At 52.5% G+C, this 24760-nt stretch overlaps 9 protein-coding genes and 1 non-coding gene across 10 annotated transcripts; 1 reads left to right on the top strand and 9 right to left on the bottom strand.

The window, feature by feature from the left end:
* Nucleotides 1-117: 117 nt before the first annotated feature.
* On the bottom strand, nt 118-2569 carry BO97DRAFT_271156 (uncharacterized protein). The gene has a single exon (XM_025690983.1). It carries the CDS (start codon nt 2373-2375, stop codon nt 348-350), a length of 2028 nt encoding a protein of 675 aa, XP_025553642.1. The 5' UTR covers nt 2376-2569; the 3' UTR covers nt 118-347.
* A 42-nt stretch (nt 2570-2611) lies between these two features.
* BO97DRAFT_404048 (uncharacterized protein) lies at nt 2612-3141 on the bottom strand. The gene has a single exon (XM_025694877.1). The coding sequence runs from the start codon at nt 3059-3061 to the stop codon at nt 2765-2767; it is 297 nt and encodes a 98-aa protein (XP_025553641.1). The 5' UTR covers nt 3062-3141; the 3' UTR covers nt 2612-2764.
* A 2346-nt stretch (nt 3142-5487) lies between these two features.
* BO97DRAFT_404045 (haloacid dehalogenase) lies at nt 5488-6369 on the bottom strand. Its single transcript, XM_025694876.1, has one exon. The coding sequence runs from the start codon at nt 6247-6249 to the stop codon at nt 5512-5514; it is 738 nt and encodes a 245-aa protein (XP_025553640.1). The 5' UTR covers nt 6250-6369; the 3' UTR covers nt 5488-5511.
* Nucleotides 6370-6798: 429 nt separating this feature from the next.
* BO97DRAFT_422391 (LITAF-like zinc ribbon domain-containing protein) lies at nt 6799-7356 on the bottom strand (the record flags this gene model as incomplete). The annotated part of the gene is made up of 3 exons (XM_025696795.1): nt 6799-6955; nt 7008-7256; nt 7313-7356. The coding sequence occupies 3 exons, from the start codon at nt 7354-7356 to the stop codon at nt 6799-6801; spliced, it is 450 nt and encodes a 149-aa protein (XP_025553639.1).
* Nucleotides 7357-9505: 2149 nt separating this feature from the next.
* BO97DRAFT_t81 lies at nt 9506-9577 on the bottom strand. The gene has a single exon. It is a non-coding gene; the product is annotated as a tRNA-Gly (tRNA).
* An 851-nt stretch (nt 9578-10428) lies between these two features.
* On the bottom strand, nt 10429-11364 carry BO97DRAFT_404043 (class II fructose-bisphosphate aldolase). The gene has a single exon (XM_025694875.1). The coding sequence runs from the start codon at nt 11315-11317 to the stop codon at nt 10457-10459; it is 861 nt and encodes a 286-aa protein (XP_025553638.1). The 5' UTR covers nt 11318-11364; the 3' UTR covers nt 10429-10456.
* A 314-nt stretch (nt 11365-11678) lies between these two features.
* BO97DRAFT_386189 (putative oxidoreductase) lies at nt 11679-13245 on the bottom strand (the record flags this gene model as incomplete). Its single annotated transcript, XM_025693517.1, has 3 exons — nt 12967-13245; nt 12359-12867; nt 11679-12260 (listed from the first exon to the last, which is right to left on the bottom strand). The coding sequence occupies exons 1-3, from the start codon at nt 13223-13225 to the stop codon at nt 11679-11681; spliced, it is 1350 nt and encodes a 449-aa protein (XP_025553637.1). The 5' UTR covers nt 13226-13245.
* A 285-nt stretch (nt 13246-13530) lies between these two features.
* On the bottom strand, nt 13531-16750 carry BO97DRAFT_468931 (FAD-dependent oxidoreductase; the record flags this gene model as incomplete). Its single annotated transcript, XM_025699794.1, has 6 exons — nt 13531-14368; nt 14436-15184; nt 15249-15619; nt 15693-15967; nt 16037-16330; nt 16647-16750. 6 exons carry the CDS (start codon nt 16748-16750, stop codon nt 13621-13623), a joined length of 2541 nt encoding a protein of 846 aa, XP_025553636.1. The 3' UTR covers nt 13531-13620.
* A 658-nt stretch (nt 16751-17408) lies between these two features.
* On the bottom strand, nt 17409-19102 carry sdh2 (succinate dehydrogenase iron-sulfur protein subunit SDH2). Its single transcript, XM_025694874.1, has 4 exons — nt 18773-19102; nt 18454-18709; nt 18233-18384; nt 17409-18171 (listed from the first exon to the last, which is right to left on the bottom strand). Exons 1-4 carry the CDS (start codon nt 18875-18877, stop codon nt 17848-17850), a joined length of 837 nt encoding a protein of 278 aa, XP_025553635.1. The 5' UTR covers nt 18878-19102; the 3' UTR covers nt 17409-17847.
* A 3072-nt stretch (nt 19103-22174) lies between these two features.
* On the top strand, nt 22175-23639 carry BO97DRAFT_432685 (polysaccharide lyase family 1 protein; the record flags this gene model as incomplete). The annotated part of the gene is made up of 4 exons (XM_025697558.1): nt 22175-22521; nt 22595-22720; nt 22779-23109; nt 23301-23639. The coding sequence occupies 4 exons, from the start codon at nt 22175-22177 to the stop codon at nt 23637-23639; spliced, it is 1143 nt and encodes a 380-aa protein (XP_025553634.1).
* Between the last annotated feature and the right edge of the window lie 1121 nt (nt 23640-24760).

Genomic DNA, 24760 nt, shown 5'->3' with positions numbered 1-24760 from the left:
CTATCAACTACAAATCACGACACCCCTCTACTATCACTTCTACAAGATCTATCTGTTCCAGAAAACAAACAAAGCACGATAATAACATTTACAAAAGACATGGACACATTTAATTATATTTCTCCCATTTTCACTATAGAAATACTTTTTTTTTCAAAGAGTTTCAAGTTTACACTCATAATTCACGACACACCTCAAACCCCGAAATCCAAACAAAATAAATCAGACTCAATCTGTATTAGGCAGAGAATCAATCAAAACTTTCGGGTCCCACTGTGGCTCCGGTTTTCCATCCTTCCAGCAATCCCCACAAGCTAAACCCCACACCCCACACTCCACCGATCGATCTACATCCACCTGCAGTGAGGATGAGGGTGGTGGGTCTCGCGCTGAATCAACGGCCGAGTATGAAAGTCCCCGTTCCAGTACTGCTGCGAGTAGCTCTCTCCTCCAGCGCGGGGGCCATCGGCGGCCATGCGCTGCTGGTCTGCTTCCATCGGGTACCTGGCTCTGGCAGTGGGGCTTCTGAGGTCGGGAATGAACATGGCGGGCTGGAAGATATCCTCATGACTCTCCTCGCTGCCGGCGACACCATCAGCGAGATCGCTGGTGGTGCTGCTGCTGCTGCTTGCCGACGCGGCTCGCTGCTGGTCTTCTGCCATCGGGTAGCCGGCTCTGGCTGTGGGGCTGAGGATTTCGCGGCGGAAGATGGGCGATTGGAGGCCGGTGCGGGTCGAGATGTGGTCGACGATGGGTCTGTCTTGGTGGTTGTTGTGGGTATATGTCTGCGGCACGGCGGGGTAGTCGGAGTGTCCGTCGAGCTGGAGGTCGGTGAGTTTTTTGTCGTGTTGTTGTTGTTCTGCTGCTTCTTCTTTCTTTTCTTCTTCTTGTGCTTCTAGTTGCAGCTGGTAGCCCTGCGGGGGCTGGGGCTGGGTTAGTGCCTGCAACTGCTGGTTTTCCGACTGCAATCTCCGTAACAGCCGCTCGGTCTCCTGCTTCAATTTTGGGATCCTACGATCCCGTTCTGCGATTCGCTGGTCCAGTTCCCTCAGTCGCTGCCTTGCCTCGCGGAGATCACGATCGGCAGCCGCTTGGCGCTTGGAATGCGCCGACTCGCGCGATGATTCCTTCGATGATCGGTTGCGTCGCTTCTGGGACCGTTTTTCCCGCTTGTCGAGAATGTCGAGGGCGCGCTCGTGATATCTGTGGGGGTAGGCGGCGGAACCACCAGACTCCGAGAAGGATGGTCTGATATCGCGCTCGTGATATCCGTGGAGGTAGGCGGCGGAATCATCAGACTCCGAGGAAGATGGTCTGATATCGCGCTCGTGATATCTGCGGAGGTAGGTGGCGGAATCATCGGACTCCGAGGAGGATGGTCTTATACCGCTCATCTCGCGGTATTCTGAGAACGCTGGACCGGTATACTCCGGGGAAATGGGCCCAGTGAGATGGCTGAAGTCAATCCCCGTGGACGCGGGCTGGTACAGAGGCGCTAGTGTTGTTGGCAGGACGGGGCAGGTCAGATGCTTCGCGCATGGAAGCAAATCAGAGATGGACGGCTGCCTTACGTGTCCGTAGTCGAAGCCCTGCAGGCCTGGCTGAGCAATGTTCGTCATATAGTCTGGATTGCCTACCAGCCTATACTTTGGGGGAGCAGGTCCCTCATTGTGTAGAGGCTGGCAGCCTACGAATCCTGCGGGTTGCTCGCTAGAAGGAGCTCCGGGGTCATTGACAGTCAAGGGTCGGCTCAAGGCTGGGAGGTTTCTGTTGAGGAATTCCCGTCCAACATTGGACTGATTCAGAGCCGCGAGCTGGGCATCGGCGAGCCGCTCGGTCTCGCCACCGAAGAGGTGGTCGAAGTGCTCGTTCGTCGGTGCCTGTGTCTGGCTGAACCCTGGGTACGTCGAGCCAGACATAGCAGCAGCTGAATTCTCGTCGTACAGCGCCCGTACAATCCTTGTCGGTTGCGGCTGGGCCAGCAGCTGGCTGTCCAATAGGTATGATCTTACCGCCAAATCGTTATCCTCATTCTCACCCTCATTTTCATCCATTGTCATGCTACCATCGCTGCTGTAGCGATTGAATTCTGCTTCGGCGTCTGGGATGTCTTCACCGTCGCACGCTTGAGTACCAGACGAGCATGAAGACAGGGGAATTCTCACCAAAGACGGCCGAGAATCCGATCTCTGAGTAGAGATGATTGGCCTGAATGACTCGTCTCCCTCGGATTGTCCCGCTTCTGCGGAAGGAACGACGGCTGGAGATGCGTAGCAGTTGGCGACGCCCGCACTCGCCGGGTTCTGGTCCACAAGAGCCTGCACCCCAGGGGAGGTGGTGCCATGCTCGGGGTTTGGATAACTGGTCTCAGTCATGGTTGCTACCCTGGTTGTACTGGAACTGATGGTTTGGGGTCGGTTGGATTAGCTGGTGAACGAATATTAGGAGTCGGTTTTTCTCAGCGCGAGAGAAAGTCGATGCGATTCACACTTTCCAGAGTGTCTATAGAAACCGGGCGACACCGTCCTTGCGAGCCTGGCCACGTATATTTATATCCTTAGCCGTGGACAGTGAAGTCAGGTTTGACAATGCGATTTTCCTCATTCATCGATTTCTTTGTGCAAGAAAGCCATTATGAAAGTCGCCATTATCACCCCTGAATCCTTTATTCCCTTTTGAAAGTGCAAAGAAAATCTTCCAGTTGTCTTCCAGCAATCGAGATAGTCGTGAAAGGGGAAACCAAAGAAGATCTTCGTCAGGAACGTTAGTCCTCGTCCATTGACAAGTCGACCAGGTACCGAACCCCGGAGTCCAGGAGCCACCAGGAGGCCAGCTCGTGAAAGAAGCGCCAGACGGGATTTCTCAAAGGCATCTTCTCCTGCAGTGAGGATCCGTCCGCCTTGGTCGTCCACAGGGCGCATTCGCTTGCGAAGACGACGTCTTTGGCATCGTCCCAGAACCGCAGCAGCAGCCGTCCTTCCACCTCTCCACCTTGCTGGCTGATCTCAAATTCAACGCTGGTCGGGCGACGCTCTGCCACGCGATAGAGCCCGCAGACCATGTCGCCACGTTGGAAGTCCAGGGCGCGAATGTGGGCCGGGCTGAAGGTCGGGCGGGAGCCCGCGCTGCTGAGAAACCAAAGCATGTAGGCCTGAGGGAAGTACGCAAAGGCTGACATGTTGCGGCGGAGGAGGATGGTGAGGAGCTCGGAGGGTTCGTGTGTGATGGGAAGAAGCTGACGTGAAACACGACGAGTGACCTTCTCGTACAGACAATCGTGGGTGGATTTGCAAATGTCGGGGGGGATGGTGGTCATGGTGGTGGTTGATGGAGAGTCGGAGAAGCGACCTCGGAATTCTTCGTGTTCCAACCCATTCTTTAGAGATCGATGCAGCAGGTACAAGTAGGCAAATGTACTGGTTGACAGTGTGAGGATCCAGGTGGTGACAGTCATTTTGCACAATTACCAGGCTTTGACCAGGCTTTGGATTGTTGAAGAAATTGAGGCTCAAGCTCATCTTTAAATAATTCAGCCAGGCTGTGCTAAGCCGCGCTGAGCCTTAACGAAGGAATGGACCCCAAGCGAGTACGAGCTCCAATTTCGTGCTGGCACGAATCAAAGCAACACCACATGCAGAGATACGCACATCGGCCTGCTCCAGACGTACGATTTAAAGCTTTTTGACGGCAGCCGCAGTCTGAGCGTATTCTCAGCTGCGGCTCTTTGGTGCTTCATTCTTTCTACATGCTCTTGAAGCTATTTCTGAAACATCTCCTGTCCGTCCCTCATTGCGTTCGATCAGGTTTCATCCATTAGAGGTGTATATCAATATCAAATCTTCCTCCCTCCACAGAACACATAACAAAAATTGCTTGCATATATCTTCCATCTAATATCTCCTCCATCTTCCAGATTCCAGTCCAACAGCACAGCCTTCACCATCCCTTCATAGACCAACCAACACAACAGGAGCGGGTATCCACGGTGGACGACGCAACAGCAGTAAGGAAATTAGGTAAACAAAACAATAGCAAATAATAGTCGAAAGACGTGCAGTCACCGTTCCCATCGCCTAATTAGGCGGGAACCTGGGGTTGAGCCATCTCAACTGGCCGGGATCTTGCACCTCGCCCAGGTTCTGCAACCTCGTAGGATTGCCTTTCTGCTTTCTTCTTCATCCAGAAGCGATAGAGTAACAAAGAGATGATTCCAACAGCGACAATGAAGACAATGCAGAAGACCAGCACCACACCGGGATTTCTGCTGGCCCAGTTGCTTCGCTTGAGGAGCTGGCGATGTCGTCGTTGTGCAGCGGTCGACACGAGGACGTCGATGGCAGCCATTGTCTACCCAGTTTCGGGCTCAGTCGATGTTCAAGTTTCCGACATTCGAGACAGATACTCACGTTGTACAAGCCGGTCAGAAATGTTCAACAAGGGTCGCGGCAGACGAAGAAGATCCCACGACTGTCCAGCAGGTCACCACAGCACGGCAGGGCAAGAGCAGGTGAAGGAAGCAGCACACAAAGGGTCAAGAGAGAGAGAAAAGAAGAAGGATTGGTCTGGTAGGCGACGGGCGCACCGTCGGGAGCAGCGGAAAGAAAGTCATGACCTACAAGATCGCAATGACGTGGAGGAGAGCGCATGCATGCAACGTTGGGCGGGTTTGGCGTCTGGCAGCCGGGGATGGCCTGCGAAGCTTATTTCCGTTTGACAGGAGCAAGGAGGGGAAGTATGACGGTCATACTCTCGATGCGGTCGGTAGACATGGATGGTTCGTATAGGATGGACACTGCAGGTTGGCTGAAGCGTCAAGAGCTTCGAGGCTCCCGACGGGTTATCCTGCCGTTCCACTGAGGTATCTATCTCATCTTCAGAGACCATACAGTGTGTGTGTGTCTGTGTGTGTGTGTGTGTGTGTGTGTACTGAAGCACCTTGAGAATCAAGGGACAGTCAACAGTGCTGACATCAACCAGTCTCGAAAGTGTGGGACATCCGCTCGTCCCGTTCCAAGTTGGCGTCACCACTCCTGCATTTCCGTGGTTCGTTCCCTATCCCGTCGCTCTTCCGATTCGCGCCGGCCGTGATGAGGAGCGAAGATAGGGCGATAAGCGATCGAAGATTATCGATGGATGGTGGATGGTGGAGTGGGTTGGGGTATAGCTATGCAGGGGGTGGTGGTGCAGCGATGTCATCCACTCCACGGTCGCATTCTCAACGGAGATCCTGGTACGATTAGGTCAGCAGTGCGTTCAGCTCAACAAAAGCATCCTAGCTCTCAGACTTAAAATACCCTAGTTAGAGCCATATGTGTAGGCTTGAGATTGAATGGAAGCCCTGAGCGGGGCGTTGATGGATGCAGTAGGGAGGAGACGCTTATTCCAGCCCGGTCACAATCGGTGGCATAGACACGACTTGCAATGCTAATGCTTTGGATGCTTGCTTCCATGAACTAGTCTCAATTATCAATTCACAAAAGCAAACAACCGCTGTGACAAAAGGTCACCTTATTAGCGTACAGCTGAGCCTGGGGTCAACTGCAACCTCGCAATCACCTCTGGCAACTCCTCCATCCCCTCCAGAAACACATCAAACTCGCCCCTCACCGTCTCCATATCCTCGTCCATATCATCCGTCCACCGATGAATATAGATCGTGCGCATCCCGACCCTCTGCGCCCCCCTTAAATCATACGCATGCGCCGCGACCAACACCACCTCCTCCGGCCGCAGCTTCACCAGCTCCAATCCCCGTCGATAGGCCTCCGGGCTCGGCTTATAGACCCCCAACAACTGGCTCGAAAACAGCATGTTGAAGCTCAGCCCCGACGAACGCGTCAAGTCCAGCTGGAGCCGCGTGGTTCCGTTGGCAAGAACGAATACCTCCAGGCCGAGATCGTTGCGGAGCTTCTGGACTGCGGCTGGGACTTCGGGCCACGCGGGCTGGCTGTGCCATGCTTCCAGTAGCCGGGTTGTGGTTTGGGGATCGAGGTGGGCTTTGTGCTTGGGGGCTCGCCTGAGGACGACGGGGAGCGCCCGGGCGAGAGTTTGATCGATGTCTTCCGGTGGCAGGTTGTCGCGGACTCGCTGCTCGGTCTCCAGGAAGTATTGGCGGCGCCAGTCGAGGGCAAGCTGCGAAGCCTCCTCTTCGGGAATTGCAGGAGGCATCGACTGAACGATGCTGCTGTGCCAGTCGAGACATGTGCCCATGAAGTCGAAGAAGACGGCTTTGATTTTCGGGGAAGACATTATCGATAGTGGCTGTGCTGTGCGTGTGGCCTTGGTGTGAGTTACTGAAATGGACGGCCGCTATTGAGGAGCGAACATGCTTTCGAGGCTGTTGTATAAGCCTTTTCAGGCACCGGTGAGGATAATCGGCAAGCGTGCCGCATTTCTAATCAACCAAGGCTTGTCATCATGCTAATGGTTAGTCAATTGAAAAAGAGAGGTGCTTATTCCGATGGACGCTCAGACTAACGTAGGGGCCAATAATCTCCCATTTGACAGCACGTCATGGGCCGCAGGATCCTTGACTATTGGAGACCTTAGTCCAGCGCTCAAAGCCACAGAGGCGGAGCAGACTTATTGTAGCTTAAAGAGTCTCTCTCCGAGGCAGCCAAATACTCAATGATGACAGAGGAATGCTTTGAGTCGAGTTTTATGCTCGAAGCAACAGATAATCCAACGGAAATCAGATAGATCGTCATTAAGGGTATATCAACAATTCATTATTATACAAGTTCAAGCAATAACATGTCCTTAAACGCACAAAGCGTATCATCGTCAAACATAGAGCTGTCAATTGTATTTACGCACATCCGTCCGTCCGCTGTTGTACCAGGTCGCCAGGAGTGTACCACATTTTCCGCAGTAGTGGTGCTCATCTTTGAGCGACGACAACATGTAGGGAACGCATCCTAAACAGCAGCAGATGCAAGCCACGGCAGCCCATGCACTGAGAAATATTAGCAAGTTATTGTTTTTACCCCCCAAGTCGGGCATCTTACTGTGTGGTATTCCCCGCCTCTGGTTGCACTCGAGTCATCTCGCGATGCCTGCAGACTGGACAATCCACGGGCGCTGGGCCGCGTTGAAGCGCATGCAGGGGTGTAGCAGTATTGTATCCGCTCGGGGGGTGCGTGTTTCGCGGCGTGGACTCGTCAGGCTGGCGTACCTCCACAATGGGCTTATCGTTTCCATTGAAGGTGGAGGAGTATATGCCGGCGGAGGATGGGTCAGGTTCGGCTGATGGGTCTCTGGCGTTTGTTCAGACGTGGGAGTCGGAGCTGAGGCTGTTGGCTGGGCTGGAGACTCGGGGCTAACGATAGACATATCAGGGGTAGGCTTTTCAGACATGTTGGGGGTATTGCTCGGGCGCAAACTCCACTGCCGCCACTGCTGAAGAAATGGTAGTGTTTCTCTGAAGGGCTCTGGGAGGAGATCGCAGGGTAATAGACTTGGGCTGAGCCCGCCATTGTTCGCAGGGCCATTCTTAGAGTCGGGGCCCCGTCGCGACAGAGCCAGCCCTGTCCTGGTGCATCAACAGCAGCTTTGCGGGGATATCTCTAGAATAGTGAGCAGAGCGATAGGCCTGCAGCAATTGCGTTAGACATTGGGATTACACTTGGCAGACGTGAGATGTGGAAGGTCGGATTGGTCCAGATACGAGGCTGTGAGCTGCATCGACCAGGAGTATTAATTGGGGCTGCACACGAAGTCTTCTCCATTGGGTGCGATACGGTCAGCCTTGTGTCTTTGTACTTTAGACAAGTTCAGTAGACGGGCAGAGTCTGTCAACGGTAATCACTGTTGATATTGACGAGGATTCTGTGCACCTGGCGGATTCGTCTGACATGTTGGATGGCTCTTTGATGTGGCGGGGGAGAATTGCTGCCTGATGGTGGAAAGTCGCAACCTGGACTCACTGAATTGCTTCTTCTTCTTTTGCCTTGTCCAGGGGCACAGGAATAAGCAAAGAAAGTCACCTTTGCTGTGTAGTTCCACGCTGGTTGCTTCCCCACTAGAATTGCACCCACGTGCCTGCCCATTTTTCACCATTGGTCGCAGCAATATGGGTTGAGGATGAAGCCTTTCATTCATAGACAATGAAATATGACCCAACAGTGTATCCCATTGAATGCATGTCTGTTTATGTGGTTTTTTTGACTGAATAGCTTGAGATAATTACATGATCCACAATACAAGCGGTGATTGATGGAATATTAGATTCATGATCGTCAATATTCAATTCGATAACTACCTGTGCAGCCCATCAACAGCCTTAACTATTCACTTTCAGATATAAGATGAAGGGCTACATTCACTCCAGTATGCAATACACATAATTTTTGTATCAACTCTGGTCTCCAGGAACCTCTTTTCGCACGAGCTTTTGCCTTCTTCTCCTTCGCTGACCTAAGCACTTATACGCCTCGATGTTCTTCTGGTCGTTGGCAGTTACAGATATCATCTCATGCAACCGTCAAATACCTCTTTCGAAGGAACTTTTCGATGTCACGATAAACAACAAGCGACGGCTGCCGACCCTAGGAACTGTATCATAGATCGTCATGGAGTCGCTCGCTCTTCCTGGCACTGAGTTCAGAGGACAACATCTCCATGTCGGCAAGGACGCCCCGTCGTCTCTTCCATCTACGGTACTCCGGCAGCCTAGAAGGGACTGTCCGATGCATCGTCTTGTACGATTCGAACAATACAAACCGGATAAGACGTGCAGATCGCCCTCATCGAGATGTCTGTCGCCGATGCGCACTTCCCTCCAACATCGTACCTGCGTCCCCAGTGCAGACTAAGATCGACGGGCATCCAGCACACATATGTGCTTCAACGTACAGCCAGCTTGGCCGAACAGTGGCTGGATGTAGATTTGATGTAGTCGATGCGAACGCTCCAGCCGATACGAACACTCGAAACGTCTGAGCCATGGCGCGCCGATCATGTTCGTGCTCGACCAGTCCTCTGTTCTCATAAACGGGTCCGCCTCGCTCGGTTCCTGGATCTATTCCAACAGTTGGCAGCGCGAGATATTGCCGCGGGTGGAATCGGCGTTGACGATCGGGATCAGCAGTTCAATGGATATTCGCACTAGATCATTAGCCTGTTCCTGTCTTGATAGGCCGGCAATATCTTTCCCTGTGTCCAATTCCTCAATCTGGAGCGAGATCAACGGACCGACATACTTGTGGATCGATGAGCCTGCGCCTACAGGTTGAGGTCCGGTCACAGTCCCCCAGAAATATGTCTAGTGCATCAATCCAACATCGAGAATGTGTTAAGCATTGGGCCAATATGTATGGTGAAGACCTGATGAGGGTGACGTTTGCTGCTTGCAGGAAACTGGAATCAATCATACTGTGCTTTGGATCAAATTTAAGCCGGCCTCGTCTGTCCTGGCGCACTTCGTATTCTCCAAAAAGAAGGTAGAGCGAGCGCGGGTGCGGGATTCGAAAAGGTGGAGGGAGCAAACAAAAAGCAAAAGAAATGTTGCGTCAGCGGGGAGTCGAACCCCGATCTATTGCTTGGAAGGCAACAATGCTAACCGCTACACCACTGACGCGTTTGCTTGTAATGTGCTTAAGCTACATAATTATGTTGGGTTTTGCAAAACACAGGTTGAACGTCGCTACGCAATCTTGCTTTGTCTTGGAGGAGCTTCGGAGGTGGTGATCTTTTCGCAAGAGTCCTCGAGCCAACCTTGAATCATTTGAGAGAGTAATCGTTGTATCCCTGGCGAAGCTTTGGGCCTTGGTGGGACAATCGGTCAGCATCCACAAGACTAAGGACGGCCTTGCGTCGTCATTATATATTCCACGGCGGTATGTAGTAGCCATCCTGCTATATGTATGTCTTTCTCCATACACGAAGCCTGTTTCACTACCAAGTCGTTGACTGATTGCATAACCAAGAAGCATCACTGCCACCGATCTACCCATCCTATTCGAAATACCATGGACTATTTCAAATACAAGACTCCCGAGAAGAAGGTTTACCGCAAAGCAAGAAAATGTGCTCATATAAGATCATTGGACCTAGCTTAGAAAAGCTAGTAGAACTAGATAAAAATTCTGCTACGCTAAAGGATATTATATGTCGGACTTCCCTCCGCTTCTTCCCTGTTCCTCACACGGCTCCAGAAAGCTGGAACCAGACGGTGGGCTTCGCACCACGAAATGATTTCCTAGCCGTCGAGAGGCTCATATAGAACGGAGAGAGTATATGGCACCACCGAAGCGACACAGATCATAAAGAGGTGAACAGCAAAGCCTCCACGAATGAAATACAATAAATGCTGTGAGGAGTAAGCAGCAACGCTATCAGATTGACCTATCAATACTCAAAGCGAATAGTCTATCGTCATCCAGAGCCTCTACCAGCACCCAACAAACCCCGCACATTCCCTCCACAACCCCGTCGCGATCCTCATACACCATCCCTCTCAAGGATACCTCCCACCAGACCCCAACATATCAATACACCTCTCAACCGCCAACTGCATCTGGGCAGTCGCCTCCTCAATAACAGCAGTGAGGGGCGCCTTACCGGCCAACTCGGCCTGCACACGCACATACTCATTATTCAGCACCTTATTAATATTGACCTTACTAACTCCACAATCGATGCACCTCCTGAAGATCTCCTCGGTGAACGGATCCGCACCATGCAGAACGAGCCGCGCGCGATGGCCGACGGTCTCATGAATGCCCTTCAGGCGGTCGTACTCGAGCACGATGCCGCGCGGGCCATAACTCCCATGCACGTTCCCAAACGCGGGCGCCAACCAGTCAATGCCGGTATCGACGAACTCGACGCTCTCCTCGGGGGAGGTCAGCAGGCCCTCGAGGTCGGCGGTGTCGGAGACGCCGTCCTCGCCGCCCTCGATGCGGCCGGGCTCGGCCTCCGTGGCGATGCCGCGCGCGTGGCAGTAGCCCACCAGCTCGCGTGTCAGCGCTAGGTTCTCCTCCTTCGAGTAGTGCGACATGTCGATCATGATGCTGTCGAATCCGCCCATGTCCGCCGCCCGTCGGATGATCTCGGGCGTCTGTGCATGGTCCATGTGTACGGTTACGGGCACCGAGGCGTTGCGTGCTGCCTCGGCGGCGGCGTGCACCAGAAGTCCGTCGGCGTAGTGGATCGCCCATGGGAAGAGCAGGATCATTGCGGGTGACCGCTTGGTTTCTGCCGCGCGCACTGTCGCGATTATCCCCTCCAGGTTGTAGCAGCACATCGCTGGGATGCCGTAGTGGTGGGCTGCCGCGTGGTCGACTAGCGGGATGGCGCGGTTGTTGGTCAGGGGCATTTTGGTTGCGAGATGAGTTCGGTGGATGCGGTGTGATAGGAGTGGGTTGAGGGGTGGTGCTGGGGTGTGTGTTGTGGTGTTCATGCTTTATATGGAGTCAGGGGTGGAGAGACTGATTGTATACTTCTGATCATCTGTTTACTTCTGACTTCTCCGCGGCGGGGGCTCCGAGGCCGGAGTTGCTCCGAGCTGATGTCATTGGTGACTGAGGGGAACCGACTATACAATCGGAAGTCATAATATGGTAAGGTATTTACCAAGTGATCGAACATACGTATTGCACCCTGGCTGGAAGTGATGAACAAGGCATGCAACTCATAATCCTCTAGTAACTACCCAAGAAAACCACCAGATCTACTCCTCATAACTTCCCCAGCACCCCGTCATACAAGCCCACAACAGCCGTAGAACTAAAAGCACCCAACCCCGCCCTCCTAGCCAAGGACAACACCCCCAACGCCGCATTCCCCAAATACAACGGACAATGCAAATCCCTAGCCCTCTGCACAGCAGCCTCCAAGCGCGCAACAAGCGCATCGACCGTCTCCGCCCCAGCCGGCGCCTTCTCCGCGACGCGGCCCTCAATCATCTCCAGTCCCTGCGTAACAAACACCCTACTACCGCCCGCAGCCTCACGAACAAGCCCATAGAACTGGTGCAGATCCACGCCCAGGAACCGCGCAAACGCAATAGCCTCAGCCGCCGCAACCAGATTGACGGCCTCCATCAGATCAAGCACGAGCCTCGTGCGCTCCTCCTTCTCCTCGGCAGCTAAACCAGCGGCATCCACCTCCGCCACCGCACCACCGAAATACTGCCTCACTAGCGCGGCGTCATCGTGGCTTCCGTACCCCTGCAGCAGCGCAGAGAGGTAGATCTGCTCGGCTGTTGTGCACAGCGGTGTCGGGAAGTGGTGTTCGCGAGCCGAGGTCGTGATTATGCCCTATCCCATTATATCAGCAAGAGAATATCCCTTCCACGCCCCGGCTCCCCTCGTTCCCAACCAGACACAATAAAAGAAGGGAGGAGAGGTTAACGCACCGCATCCTTCAAAATAATGGTAACGGCCGAAACGCCCGGCTTCCACTCGGACTCACCACCCAGGATCCTCGGCGACCGGTTCTCATGCATCCACGTCCACGCCGCCCCGGGCCCGCGAATGATCCTCTCAGCCGTGGCGTGCGCATCGAGCCCCAGCCGCGCCGCGAGGCCCTGCACTTCGCTGGCGCCTAGGATATGGATCGCCGCTAGCACCTGGTGCACCATCTTCATGTTGCTTCCCGCGCCGATGCCGCCGGGTACGAGGTATAGCTTGCCGGGGGCGGAAAGGGTGGAGAGGAGCGGCGTGGCGGCCTCGAGCGCGGCCGTTGTTCCGCCGGCCATTATCGAAAGGGTGCCGTCTGCGGCGCGCTTGGCGCCGCCTGAGACGGGGGCGTCGACGACGTGGATGTCTGGTCGATTGTGCGTGGTGTGGAGGCGTTCGGTGAGGGATTGTGCTGTGCTGGCGGGAATGGTGGACATTATGAGGAGGGTTGCGTTTCGTGGGAGGGCTGTTGTTTGTTGTCGTTGGGAGTAAGTGGTTAGAGGGGGTTTCTGACTGGTTTGCTCTGCGAGATTGGATGGGGATTGGGTAGGAATAGGGGACGCACATTGGGCGATTCCGTCCTCCGAGTCGAAGAGCACGCTCTCGACTTGCGGTGCTGAGGCGACCATGCATACGTAGAAGGGTTTGTCTTCGGCGGAGGCGCGCAACGACGCCGCGGGGATGCCTCCAGCTGCGCTGAAGCGCTCGATCGAGGCCGGGAAGACGTCGTAGCCGTGCACGGCGTAGCCTTCTTTCACGAGGTGGGTGGCCATGCCGAAGCCCATGGCTCCTAGGCCGACGAATCCGATGGCTGGCTTGGACATTGTATTCGGGAAGTGGTAGAGTGGTTGAGGGTGCGTGAGTCTGTCCGCCTGGTAGGGTATGATGTCCTCGCGACTTTATGAGGGCAATCGCTGTCGCAGGGATGTCCGAGGCCTTGTGGTGGGGGTGTCCGAGGCGTCGGAGATGAGCCGAGCTCATGCTGCGGGGAGGATATACTCAGGCAAATCTTCGAGTTAACCGACTGTCTTGCCGATACTCCTCCGATACTGCACGGAGGAGGCCGAGCAGCAGCCGGTGGTGTCTCTATTTTCATTCGAGGTCTTTGCTACATCTTCCTGCCGAAAGCCGGGCATCCAGTCACGCATTCACGACCACCTTGGAGTCCAACCAAGCCTGCTAAGCATTCCTCCTCAAAATACACCATTGACAAGACAACCTACTCAGCGATCCTGGCCAGTATCTCTTCGCGCAATCCCCAGCCCAACGACATCGCAGCCCCCGGTCCGAAAGCCGCAGTGGTGGCCGCCATGCCCACGATCACCTTCCACCAAGGCATCGGATATCCATGCCGTTCCAGCTCTTGATACTTCAATCCAAGCCAGATAAACCCACTCGCCATGGCGAGGGTCTCATCGTACTTGAGGAACCGCGTAATACCATCTGTAAAGCTGCCGACAGGCAAGGTATAATCCCACAGACCGGGAACAATGACACTCGCCATAGAAGACCCCGCAGGGAGAGTACGGCGAGCATAAGCAAAGCTAAGCCCTGAAATGACGGCAAAGGACAGATAGATAGCGCGGATGTACCGCAGCGTCTTCTTCGAGCGACGCTTGACCTGTTTGTCTCCTTGCTCCTTTGATAACTCTTCTGCCGGTTCTGACGCCACATTATCCAAGAGACGGAAAGGAGCTTGCAGGAGTGGAACCGTGAGTGGGAATAGCTGCCAAATAGCATTGAAATATTGGCGATTTCTTATTTCCCGAGGGAGAAAATTTCCTAACGTCGGAAGGTAGTATGCCGTGAGCATAGTAGGGAGGAAGGAACCCAGCATATCTGATCTGACTTCATGGCGGCGATTAAGGAGCTTGCTCAGTGGAGTGCGTAGATGCTCGATCATGTAATAGATAGGAGCAATCTTCCCGATTCCTTTGAACTGAAATGCTGCTCCCATAGCGGTTGGACTGCAAAGCATTGATCAGTACACTCCGTTCGGTTTGATATTGGGTGAACACCATCTGAGTGACTCACAATGCAATCTCTGCCCAAGAGTGGGCTTGTCGACCGCTCTCCAGAAGCCAAATGCCGTAGATCGGACACAGATCTGCCATGAAAGACAACATCTGCGCATGGGACAGAACGTCTGAGCCACTGATAGATGGTAGGAAACAGGCGACCAGTACTCCAAAGATCTTGTCCAGCAATGGAATGTTGTAAATGGGCTCAGTTAGACTCAGAGCCTCTCCAGTGCTCGAAATCCAACTGCCACTTTGAAGAAGCGATCCGATATACGGGAAGAACCCCGCAAGCAAAGTATCCAACGAGATATTGGCATACGCGTAGCATGCTAGAAGAGGGGCACAAGCCAGCACTCGTCCGATAAGTGAGCCGGTATCGTCCTCGGGATTTCTCGTATACGGCATGGTGCAACTGGACGCTTTTTCTGGCAATGGCAAAAAGTCAATCACTTCTCCGGTAGCGTATAGCTTGGCCACGCCCTTGAGCAGGTAGCCGTTGATATAGGGTAGTAAAGTCCGAGATAATATTCTGTCCTTGAATGATGCTCCTGCCTCAAGCCGAGTCACTGTATTTGATATCTCAGTGATTTTCTTAGCACGAGTCTGTCGTGCTTGCTGCCAGCGCCGGAGATGATCATCAAGGCTTGAAGCAGACGTCGAGCCAGCGGCCTCATCGCCATCCAGCATTTCCTTCAAACAGTTGGCTAGAGATGCAGCACTTTCGAGCGCACAGTTGCCACCTTGGCCGGCATTAGGCGTCATCTGTATAGAATTGATCAGCAATTCCGTCATCATATCTCAAATCCGAAAAAACGTAAACCCGTACCTTATGTATAGAATCTCCGACACACGCGAGTCGGCCAGCATACCAATGCTTGTAGAAGGCTTCCTCTAGGCAAACATATGACGTACTCAAGACCCTATCATATAAGGCAGAGAAAGGAACATTCGCCGCGATCGCCATATCTCGAAACCGAGCGGCATGTTTCTCAAGATCCTGCTGACTGAATCTTGGGACATGGGTACCCGAGTACTTCTGATCCAGTTTGGCGAAGAGGAACCAGAAGGCGCGGCCCTCCATACCTACAGCGGTTAAAGCAGAATAGTCATCTGCGAAGGTTCGGTGGCAGTCTCCCGTCACCAAACCAGGTGGTAACTCAGAGATACCAAACAGGCACGAATATTCTGCAGTCATGGCTGGACCAAATAACGTACTATCAGCATAACCTGTTCATACAGAAGCAAAAGATCGGCGAAGAGACCGACATACCAGCTCTTTCCTGGGCTGCCTCCTTCCTCAAGCCTAGCGTGTCCATATAATTCCACATCTCTTGTCGAACGATACTTCGGACCCCGTCCGCTCCCACGACCAAGTCTCCCTCGAATACCGAGCCATCTGCACAGTGCACGACCGCCTTAGTTGCAAGATGCTCGATTTTGACTACCTTTGCGCTTAAATGTATCCGATTTTGCTGCTCTTCGAGATGATCATACATGATCTGTAGAAACAGCTGGCGGTCGAGGAAGGCGATTGGATAGCCATGTCTAATCAAAGAGATAAGCCTTCCGAACTGGTCTAGCGAAGTCATCCTTGGTAATCGATGGTGTCCTTACCTCTCAGCGGTTCCTTTCATATTGTCATCGAAACAGATCGGACGACCCGTATTAGTCCAATAGTATGCATTGTGCAGGGGCGTGGTCTTGTCGCGGATGTAGTCGAAGATCCCCAGCTGGTCCAAGATGCGAGCCCCAGTTGGCAGAAACCCAATGGAAGCTCCAACCTGGGGAGCGATCTCGCTGTTCCTTTCCAAGACCACATAGTCAATGTGGCATCGGTTGAGGCAATGGGCAAGAGTCAAGCCCGCAACTGATCCGCCAAAATCACGACGCGAAAGTTCTTCTTCGGCTCTTGCATTTCCAAGGAATATGGTCAAGGTCAATGGTTGAGGCCGGAGTTGAGTCAGGCGGTGGGGCACCCATGTTGTTAAAGCGGCTTGCAGCAATCACCAGGGCCTCGAGCCGGGTAAGGACAAGTTCTAGACAGTATGGTCCCTTGTCAGTCAGCATTCGTATTCGGCTGGGCTGGGCTGCAGAATAATTAATCATCGTGATTACTACCGTAATCGTTGCGGGGTTTTGATCAATGCTGATCAGCCTTGGCCCGGACACTGAAAACCATTTCATAGGTCTAGGTAGGTCCGAGCACTGCCTAACGAGAAAGTACTCTTGGAGGTATTTTACGAGTACACAGCTGAGCGGGGTGTTTGCGGCGTTTTCGTGCAGTTGATTGTCTCCATTCTGCTTTCCCCGCAGCTGGCGAAACGCCATCGATGAGGAGCTTCGTGTTTAGCCTTGATACCACAGTACTTGTTGGTAGACTAGGTGTCACTGGACAATTGCCTCGGGTGTCATGCATATAAACTCCACCAGTCAAATGGTTGGGCTCAGAAATGACCGCGCGCTTCGGGATCAATTCGGCTCTGCATCAATGTTGACATCCAGCCACGTCAATCATAAGCCTTGCAGAAAGCAGTTTTGCGACAGTACGATGAGAGAGTACTTGATGAGGACTATGAGAACCGCAAGTGGAATTTCTGTACACCTCTTCTCAACAACGAAGTCAGTTGTTGTTCTTGACTGAGCTGCTCGCCTAAATACTGTCGACTGCATGGCCATCGGAAGACTGGCATGCGACCGCAAACAGTTTTGTGGAGATTTTGCGGCAAACAAAACTCAGCTCGTGATCTGGGAGACCATCAGAGGTCCTTGGGCTGTCCAATATCTATCTGTCTGTGAATTACAGATGAGAAGTTCAGAATTCAAAGCATATTCGCGAATGAAGGTGCCGCCCGGCCAGACTTATGCATGGCGGCTGCTGTTCGGCTTCTAGACTACCCATACCAAGTCCGAACGAGTGTTCTCAGAGGTCAAAGCTGCAGGAGAGTCTGAACACCATCATCCCCAAACCAAAGGGGCAATGCTATGAGACGGACTGGACATCTGTAAATTTGCAGGCCAGTATCGACTTGTGATTGAACTGCCTTTCCAAAATTGTCACACCGTTCCTGAGCCGCGCATGCCACTATATTCAGGTGCGTTGCCGTGCGCCAACAATCACTCCTAAGATGTAGTATCCAGAGACTTGACAGATCCATGTATCACATAGCTGTAGAGAATATATATATATGAGATTCCATTGGTAGAACTGACCACCGCGGCTAAGAAAATCAACATTCAAAATTTACACCTATTGAAACATCCGACATAAGACCTCGAAAACGGAGGGAATAGAGCGCAGGCAACAAGTAACTGAAAGGAAGAGAATAAGGTAAAGAGAGAGGAAGGAATTGGAATAACACACGACCTAGGACAGAAAGGGAAAGAAGAAATCAAACAGTTCTTTTCTTTTGTTCTTTGTCGCCTCTCTAGTGAGCAGCCATCATCTTCTTGATCTCGGCAATCGCCCGGGCGGGGTTCAGGCCCTTGGGACAAGTCCGCGAGCAGTTGAGGATAGTGTGGCAACGGTAGACGCTCATGCTGTTATCCAGAGCGGCCTTGCGCTCAGCGGTCTTCTCGTCACGGGAGTCGGCCATCCAACGGTAAGACTGCATCAGAATGGCGGGACCGAGGTACTCCTCGCTGTTCCACCAGTAGGAGGGGCAGGAAGTCGAGCAGCAGGCGCAGAGAATACATTCGTAGAGACCGTCGAGCTTCTTGCGCTCTTCGGGGCTTTGGCGGTATTCGAGACCCTGTGGCAAAACAAGTTTAAAAACCCAGTTCCCATCATCCATTGATGCGATAGATACTTACATCCTCAGTGGGGGTGTCACGCTGAAGGTAGGGCTTGATGGACTTGTATTGCTTGTAGAAGTAGGTCAAATCAGGGACCAAGTCCTTGACGACGTAGGTGTGAGGCAACGGATAGATGCGAGACTCCTTGGCAGTATCGGTGGGAATGCGGCCTGCACATGAGAAGTCAGCGACTCAGATCCAACCATTGCGATGAGAGAAGAAGCTTTCGGTGAACATACACAAGCAAGCCAGGGTGTTGACACCGTCAATGTTCATCGCACAGCTACCGCAGATACCCTCTCTGCAACTTCTCCGGAAAGTCAGGGTGGGGTCGATTTCGTTCTTAATGCGGATGAGCGCATCGAGCATCATGGGACCGGTCTTGTTCAGATCCAGCTCGTAGGTCTGCATCTGAGGCTTCTCGGAGGGAGTGTCGGGGTTCCAGCGGTAGACCTGGAACTGCTTGATACGGGGCTGCTCGGAGGGAGTGGGTTCCTGCACGGTCGAGGTCTTAGACTCGGGAATGACGCTGGTAGTGGCATGGCCGGTTGCGCTCACCTGAGCCACGGGATCAACAGTCGCGTAGGAGCGGGCGAAGACAGCTGGGCGGAAGAGGGGCCTGGAGGCCGCGAAGAGGCGCGAAGTCGAGCGGAGAGCAGACATGGTGGGCGATCCTTCAATTTCGATCCGGAGGGATGGAAGATAGGAGCGAGGCGAAAAATGGGATGGGCACTTGAGGCACAGGGGCGAAAGGGTAGACGACGTGAAGTCGGACAAATATTGCGAAGCGGAGGGGAGAGAGGTCCGTGAATAGCAGCCAGCCAGCGGCAACGACAAGGCGACGACCAAGGGAGGCACGAGGTGGATTGAAGTCGAAGTCGATCGATGCTGGCGATGTTTTGTCGCCTTTAGGATCGGAAGGTAACCTCGGGTCTGACGGCCGGCAATTGGCTGACTCAGCGACCTAGAGCCAATCAGACAAAGGCTAATTGCAAGCGTCGGGGATACACGGCGAGGCGCTACAGTGCGGCTACAAGACTTAAATGTATTTCCCTGTGACGGCGAGGAGGTATACGCTTGGTCCAATTCCCTTACGAGAAGAAGAGAAGAGTATAATCCACTGGCAGAAGCACTAATCACTTTTCTAGTTTCTACGTCCTCTTACACCCCGCATGAACAGCTATTCCCCAGCTCCCGTCGAGGGCAGGGCCTTTTTATGTAATCCGGTTTGCCGTCCGCGATGCACTGTCCCAAAGGAGGAACGGAGCGAATGTTTTTGCCGCCCTCTGTCATGTGACTATATTCGCCTTCAAATTTAGGCATGAAATCTTGGAGGCCAGGCATCAAACTATTGCATCACATTTAGGCACTCAGGCACTCAGGCACTCAAGAGTCAAAACTCAAAGAGCCATGTCAACTTCCCCGGCATCGGAGAATTGTGAGACATTGTCCACAAATAACGATACCAAGCTCAACACCGTCAGAATCCTTACCCAACCAGCAATAGGAGCTCTCATTAAGAAGACATCACATTGCCTTAGTCCGCACTCATCTGCACCGCAGTGCCGGCCCCGGTATGAAGACAAGGAGCTTATCTGATTGTTGCCCTTTTGCTTCACACTGAAATTCTCCTTGAAGCATCAGACTCACTGCAGCTCATCACTCTCCTGTCAAAATCAAGTCGCAGTGCTGAAATGTCTGCTAATATCTGTCGAAGCACTCTTTGAAAAGACAAGAGCAGACGGCTCGTATTCTTAAAACTTCCCCTTGTCTTCAATTAGGGGGGGCCATCCGATGCCGCGAGACCCAATCAAAATCCCCGTCCAATCTGGTGCATCCGTGTTGTTCTCCTGCTCCTCCAATCTCGCCTCCTCCGAGTCTCCGACGATATGGCTGTTGAATTGAGCGGAGTCACGCTGTGACCGGGTGGCTTAAGTCATTAGTAGCGCATTCGGAGGACTTGGTAAAGGAGGATGCCATCTCGACCTTGCCAATGCCTTTGGTGAATTGGAACACAGGTGCCTCTTCTTCTCGGTCATAGAAGACAGTTGCATATCATTTCCTAATCGGAGGCGGTACGAGCAGTCTGCTCCTCTGCCAGAGAAGGTCAATGGGCCAAATAGATTGTGCTAAGAGGCCGGTCTCTATAACTGCCATCTTATAGTTATGACCAGACGAAGAGAATAGTCAGATATTATCGCAGTTACGCCACTCAGATGCGGGCTCAGATACCAAATCGAACAAGACCAGGAATCAACTTACCGCCGAGGAGAGCTCCGGAATAGTTGCTGCTTATGGTTAATGGCATGGGCCGGAAATGAAAATAGCAGATTCAACCCCTCTCCATCGCCCGTAAAGATACGGATAGCATTCGAGTCTTGCTTAAGGCCGAAATCCGAGGTCTCTACGGACCTCATCCACCGACTTATCTCTGTCATATGAGTTTCTACTCCCCAGACGGCAATTCGACCGGCCGTTGCTGCACGCCACAATAAAAACAAAATGCCTTCCAGAAATTGCACATAGAGTTTGACCTCAGTCCATCTTGCATATCTTATTACAACGACATTTGCAAGAAGCTTAAAGAGCCAAGGCGTGTGGTCTCAGATTAAGACTCCCCCTCCATTAGTTTATCTCCGCTGGCGTCCTGCAGCTAGGCTCAAATCTAAGACAAAGGTGAACGTCATCACTACTTTCCATCAAGGACCGGATCCTCTTGGAAGGCTTGGAAAGGTATCCCAAGTGGGGTCTATTGTTCTTGGTGGCACCAGCCAGAGCTGTTGATGGGGGCAATTGGCCATATCCGACCAAGACAGTCCTAACATCCGATTGATGGAGACAGGATTCGTGTTCTGGAAGCGCCCGGAGATACCCTTCTGCGAGTGAGAATGGATGCTGGATTACTGGGTGGAATAACTTTTACGTTTCTTTTCTGTTCTTTTTTGTTTTGGTGCCGCGATGTGGTGGGTCGAAGAAAGGCCCACTTGTCTGTGGACCGGCGGTTCAGCGTTCCTGAGTCCTGACACTATGTGTATGCAGAGATACGATCTAAACTCTGAGATGGACGTGGGGACCATCCCTACGACCGTTAAACAGTACTTGCAACAGAAGAAAGGTAATACACTGAGATAACGCAAGTTCCCATCTGTTCCTCTAAACTCTATGTTGCCTCTAATACTAAAAAGTACGGGGTACAGGTCGAAAATCCTCCCACACCACGCTTGATGCTCAACCATCAACTTCACAGAGTTTACAGCCAAGACGGAGGAATTATCTCTCTACTGCAAACATCTGACTACCAGCCTTTGCCACGGTGTGATTTTGACTTTAGACTACAGGGACTGAGCCGCACCGGCGTGATAACCATGAAACATCGTAAATCACCCGGGACGCTCCACAGTCCACCTCTCTCCCATTGCACCAGTTACCAACTTACCACCTGCTTCCGGCCACCCCTTGACGGTGGATCACTGTGCTCATGGACTATGAACCAGGGGGTTTCCCTATGGTGATGGGCAAACCATGTGGCTGCTACTGCTTATCATTGCCTATTCTGTGCTCAACCATGGTCTGGTCCGTTCAAGACTTCCATGCCCTTCATCCTAGGGCTCGGTCAGTACTCCGCGCCAAGTCTGGTACTGACTGAGAAGAATTGACGCATTCATGCCGGAGCCCTTAACTCCTAATCAAAAATGGTTCTGGTCGTTTCATACCTGTCACCCGTCCAATTTCGTTCGGCATGTTGACGCTGCTCCATCAGATGAGATACGGTGGCTCTATCTTCATGATTCCTAGGTTTTCAGATCATATAAATCCTTCTTCCACCCCCTCTCCACCGAATCCTTTCTCTCTATCATCACACTCCTTCACTCCTTCCCTACCTCCGTCCTTCTTTCTCAGCCTTTCCCATTTCTCAGATTGCTGGTCCTTCTGTCTTCTTTCCTTTTCTTTTCGCCCACCATGAAGTACGCCGCTTTTTTCAGCGCTGCTGTCGCTGGACTTATCGGCTCTGCCGCTGCTGTCGGTGTCTCCGGATCCGCAGAGGGCTTCGCCAAAGGTGTGACGGGAGGTGGCTCGGCTACCCCCGTTTATCCTAGCACCACTGACGAGCTGGTCTCCTACCTTGGTGACAGCGAGGCTCGCGTCATCGTTCTCGAGAAGACCTTCGACTTCCGAGGCACCGAGGGTACCACCACCAGCACTGGTTGCGCTCCTTGGGGTACCGCCTCCGCCTGCCAGGTCGCTATCAACCAGAACGACTGGTGCACCAACTATGAGCCTGATGCTCCCTCCGTCTCCGTCAGCTAGTAAGTCTCCTTGCTGACTCACGGTCCTCATTACCTCGCATCAGCACAATTCTGACTCTCCGACCTTCTCTAGTGACAATGCCGGTGTTCTTGGTATCACTGTGGGCTCAAACAAGTCCATCATCGGTGTGGGTAGCAAGGGTGTGATCAAGGGCAAGGGTCTCCGGATGGTCAGCGGTGCTGAGAACGTGATTATCCAGTGCGTCACCTCTCATTAGACTTCATCACAACGTTATCTCCCTAACAGATCACCGCAGGAACATTGCCATTACCGACATCAACCCTAAGTACGTCTGGGGTGGTGATGCTATCACTCTTAACAACGTTGACATGGTCTGGATTGACCACGTCACCACCGCTCGCATCGGCCGCCAACACATCGTCCTCGGAACCTCTGCCGACAACCGTGTCTCCATCACCAACCACTACCTTGACGGTGAGACCGATTACTCCGCCACCTGCGACGGCTACCACTACTGGGGCATGTACTTTGATGGTTCCAGCGATATGGTCACCTTGAAAGATTCCTACATATATCGCACCAGTGGTCGAGCTCCCAAAGTTGCCGGCAACACTCTCCTTCACGCTGTACGTCATAATTCCCAAGGGGTGGTTCGAAAAAGTTCGAGGTATCAGAGATGATGCTCAACGTAGGGCAGGGTAGAGCTGACTAAAGCACTATACCGCCCTCGGGGCAGAATCTGGATCTTTGTCGACGTTCTCGGATCATGCCGATCTAGTATTCTCCTTCTTTTGACCAAGTGCTAACCTCATAACAGGTCAACAATTATTGGTATGACAATTCTGGCCACGCTTTCGAGGTTGGATCCGGTGCCTATATCCTTGCTGAGGGCAACGTCTTCCAGAACGTTGACACAGTCGTCGAGACCCCCACCTCCGGCCAGATGTTCTCCGTTCCCTCCACCTCCTCTGGAACTTCCTGCACTGCCTCCCTCGGCCGTGCCTGTGTTATCAACGGCTTCGGTAGCTCTGGCACCCTCAGCGAGACTGATACCGACTTCCTCAACAACTTCAAGGGCAAGAACATTGCCTCCGCTTCAGCTTACACCTCCGTCGTCTCCACCGTTAATTCCAACGCTGGTTACGGCAAGCTGTAAAGGAGAAGCTAATTGGACTGCTCTCCTGGCCGTGGTGAAGTGGCTGTTCTTGGGGGTTGGATTGGTGATGATCATAATGGTGCGTCGAGGGAACATTTGCCTTTCGTGTAATTATCTCTCTTTACCTATGGGAGTTTCAGAGCCCCATTTATGTTGGGACTTGATTCGACAATTTAATCCGCTTTCCAGAGGAAGTTGTGCCTCGCTATATACAGTTTATCAGCAAGTGTAGGACCAGAGTTGATGTCAATGCTCTATGGAAGTATAGCCGTTGATCATTCTAAGCTTGTTTTTAACGAGACACTGTGCATTGCCTTTAGACCGCCTTCTCTCAGGCCAGAGACTATATATTGTCGGTCATTGTCTGAGCTCGTGCAGCTTGCTCTGTGCTCGTAGTAGATTCCTGAGTATTTTCTATCATTGCATTTCTTCCTTCCAGAAACAACCCCAAACCCGAGAAGGGATATCGAAGTCATAGATGTGCATTGAGGGCACTCCAGTGCTATAAAAATATTGACCCAACCAATGAATTTTGGAGAGCTCGATGAGAAAGACAGCATTGAAAAAGAACAATTCCCCAAAGGGAATCGTACAGACGACCTACCCCCACGGCCGAAGAATCGAAGCACAGGATGTAGCATCCACTCGACTATCAAGGGGCTAACATAAAAATAATATTTAGTGGAGTGGCCTTTATGGATCATCATTTCCATATGTAAAGTGCAACGTCTTCGCACCAAGCATACTCATGTAAGGTCCCCCGTTATCTCACAACAACATGACGAGTGTGGAGTATTTCGGGTCACCGCGGCCGAGATCCGATGCTTTCGGATCTGTGCCGGCTAGACCGAAGCATTTGCTGCAACGGATATAATAAACTTCAATAGCCCGTTTCGATTCTGGAGTTCCAGACGGTCTACTGTTTGACAATAGGGACCATCTGATTCGCGTGTGTGATGCTCAGGACAAAGGAAGGATATGTATGCCTAGAAACCGACTTGAATATCTCCCAATCTGCATCGACGTTGAGAGACAGGGCGGAAACAAGAAGTGCGCGGATGATATCATATGCGGTTCAGCTGCGAGTGGGTCGGAAATAGCCCGATGACGGGTTCCTTGCA

Source organism: Aspergillus homomorphus, assembly GCF_003184865.1.
Source record: "Aspergillus homomorphus CBS 101889 unplaced genomic scaffold BO97scaffold_8, whole genome shotgun sequence".
Taxonomy (NCBI): domain Eukaryota; kingdom Fungi; phylum Ascomycota; class Eurotiomycetes; order Eurotiales; family Aspergillaceae; genus Aspergillus; species Aspergillus homomorphus.
This window is presented reverse-complemented; position numbering and strand designations above follow the sequence as displayed.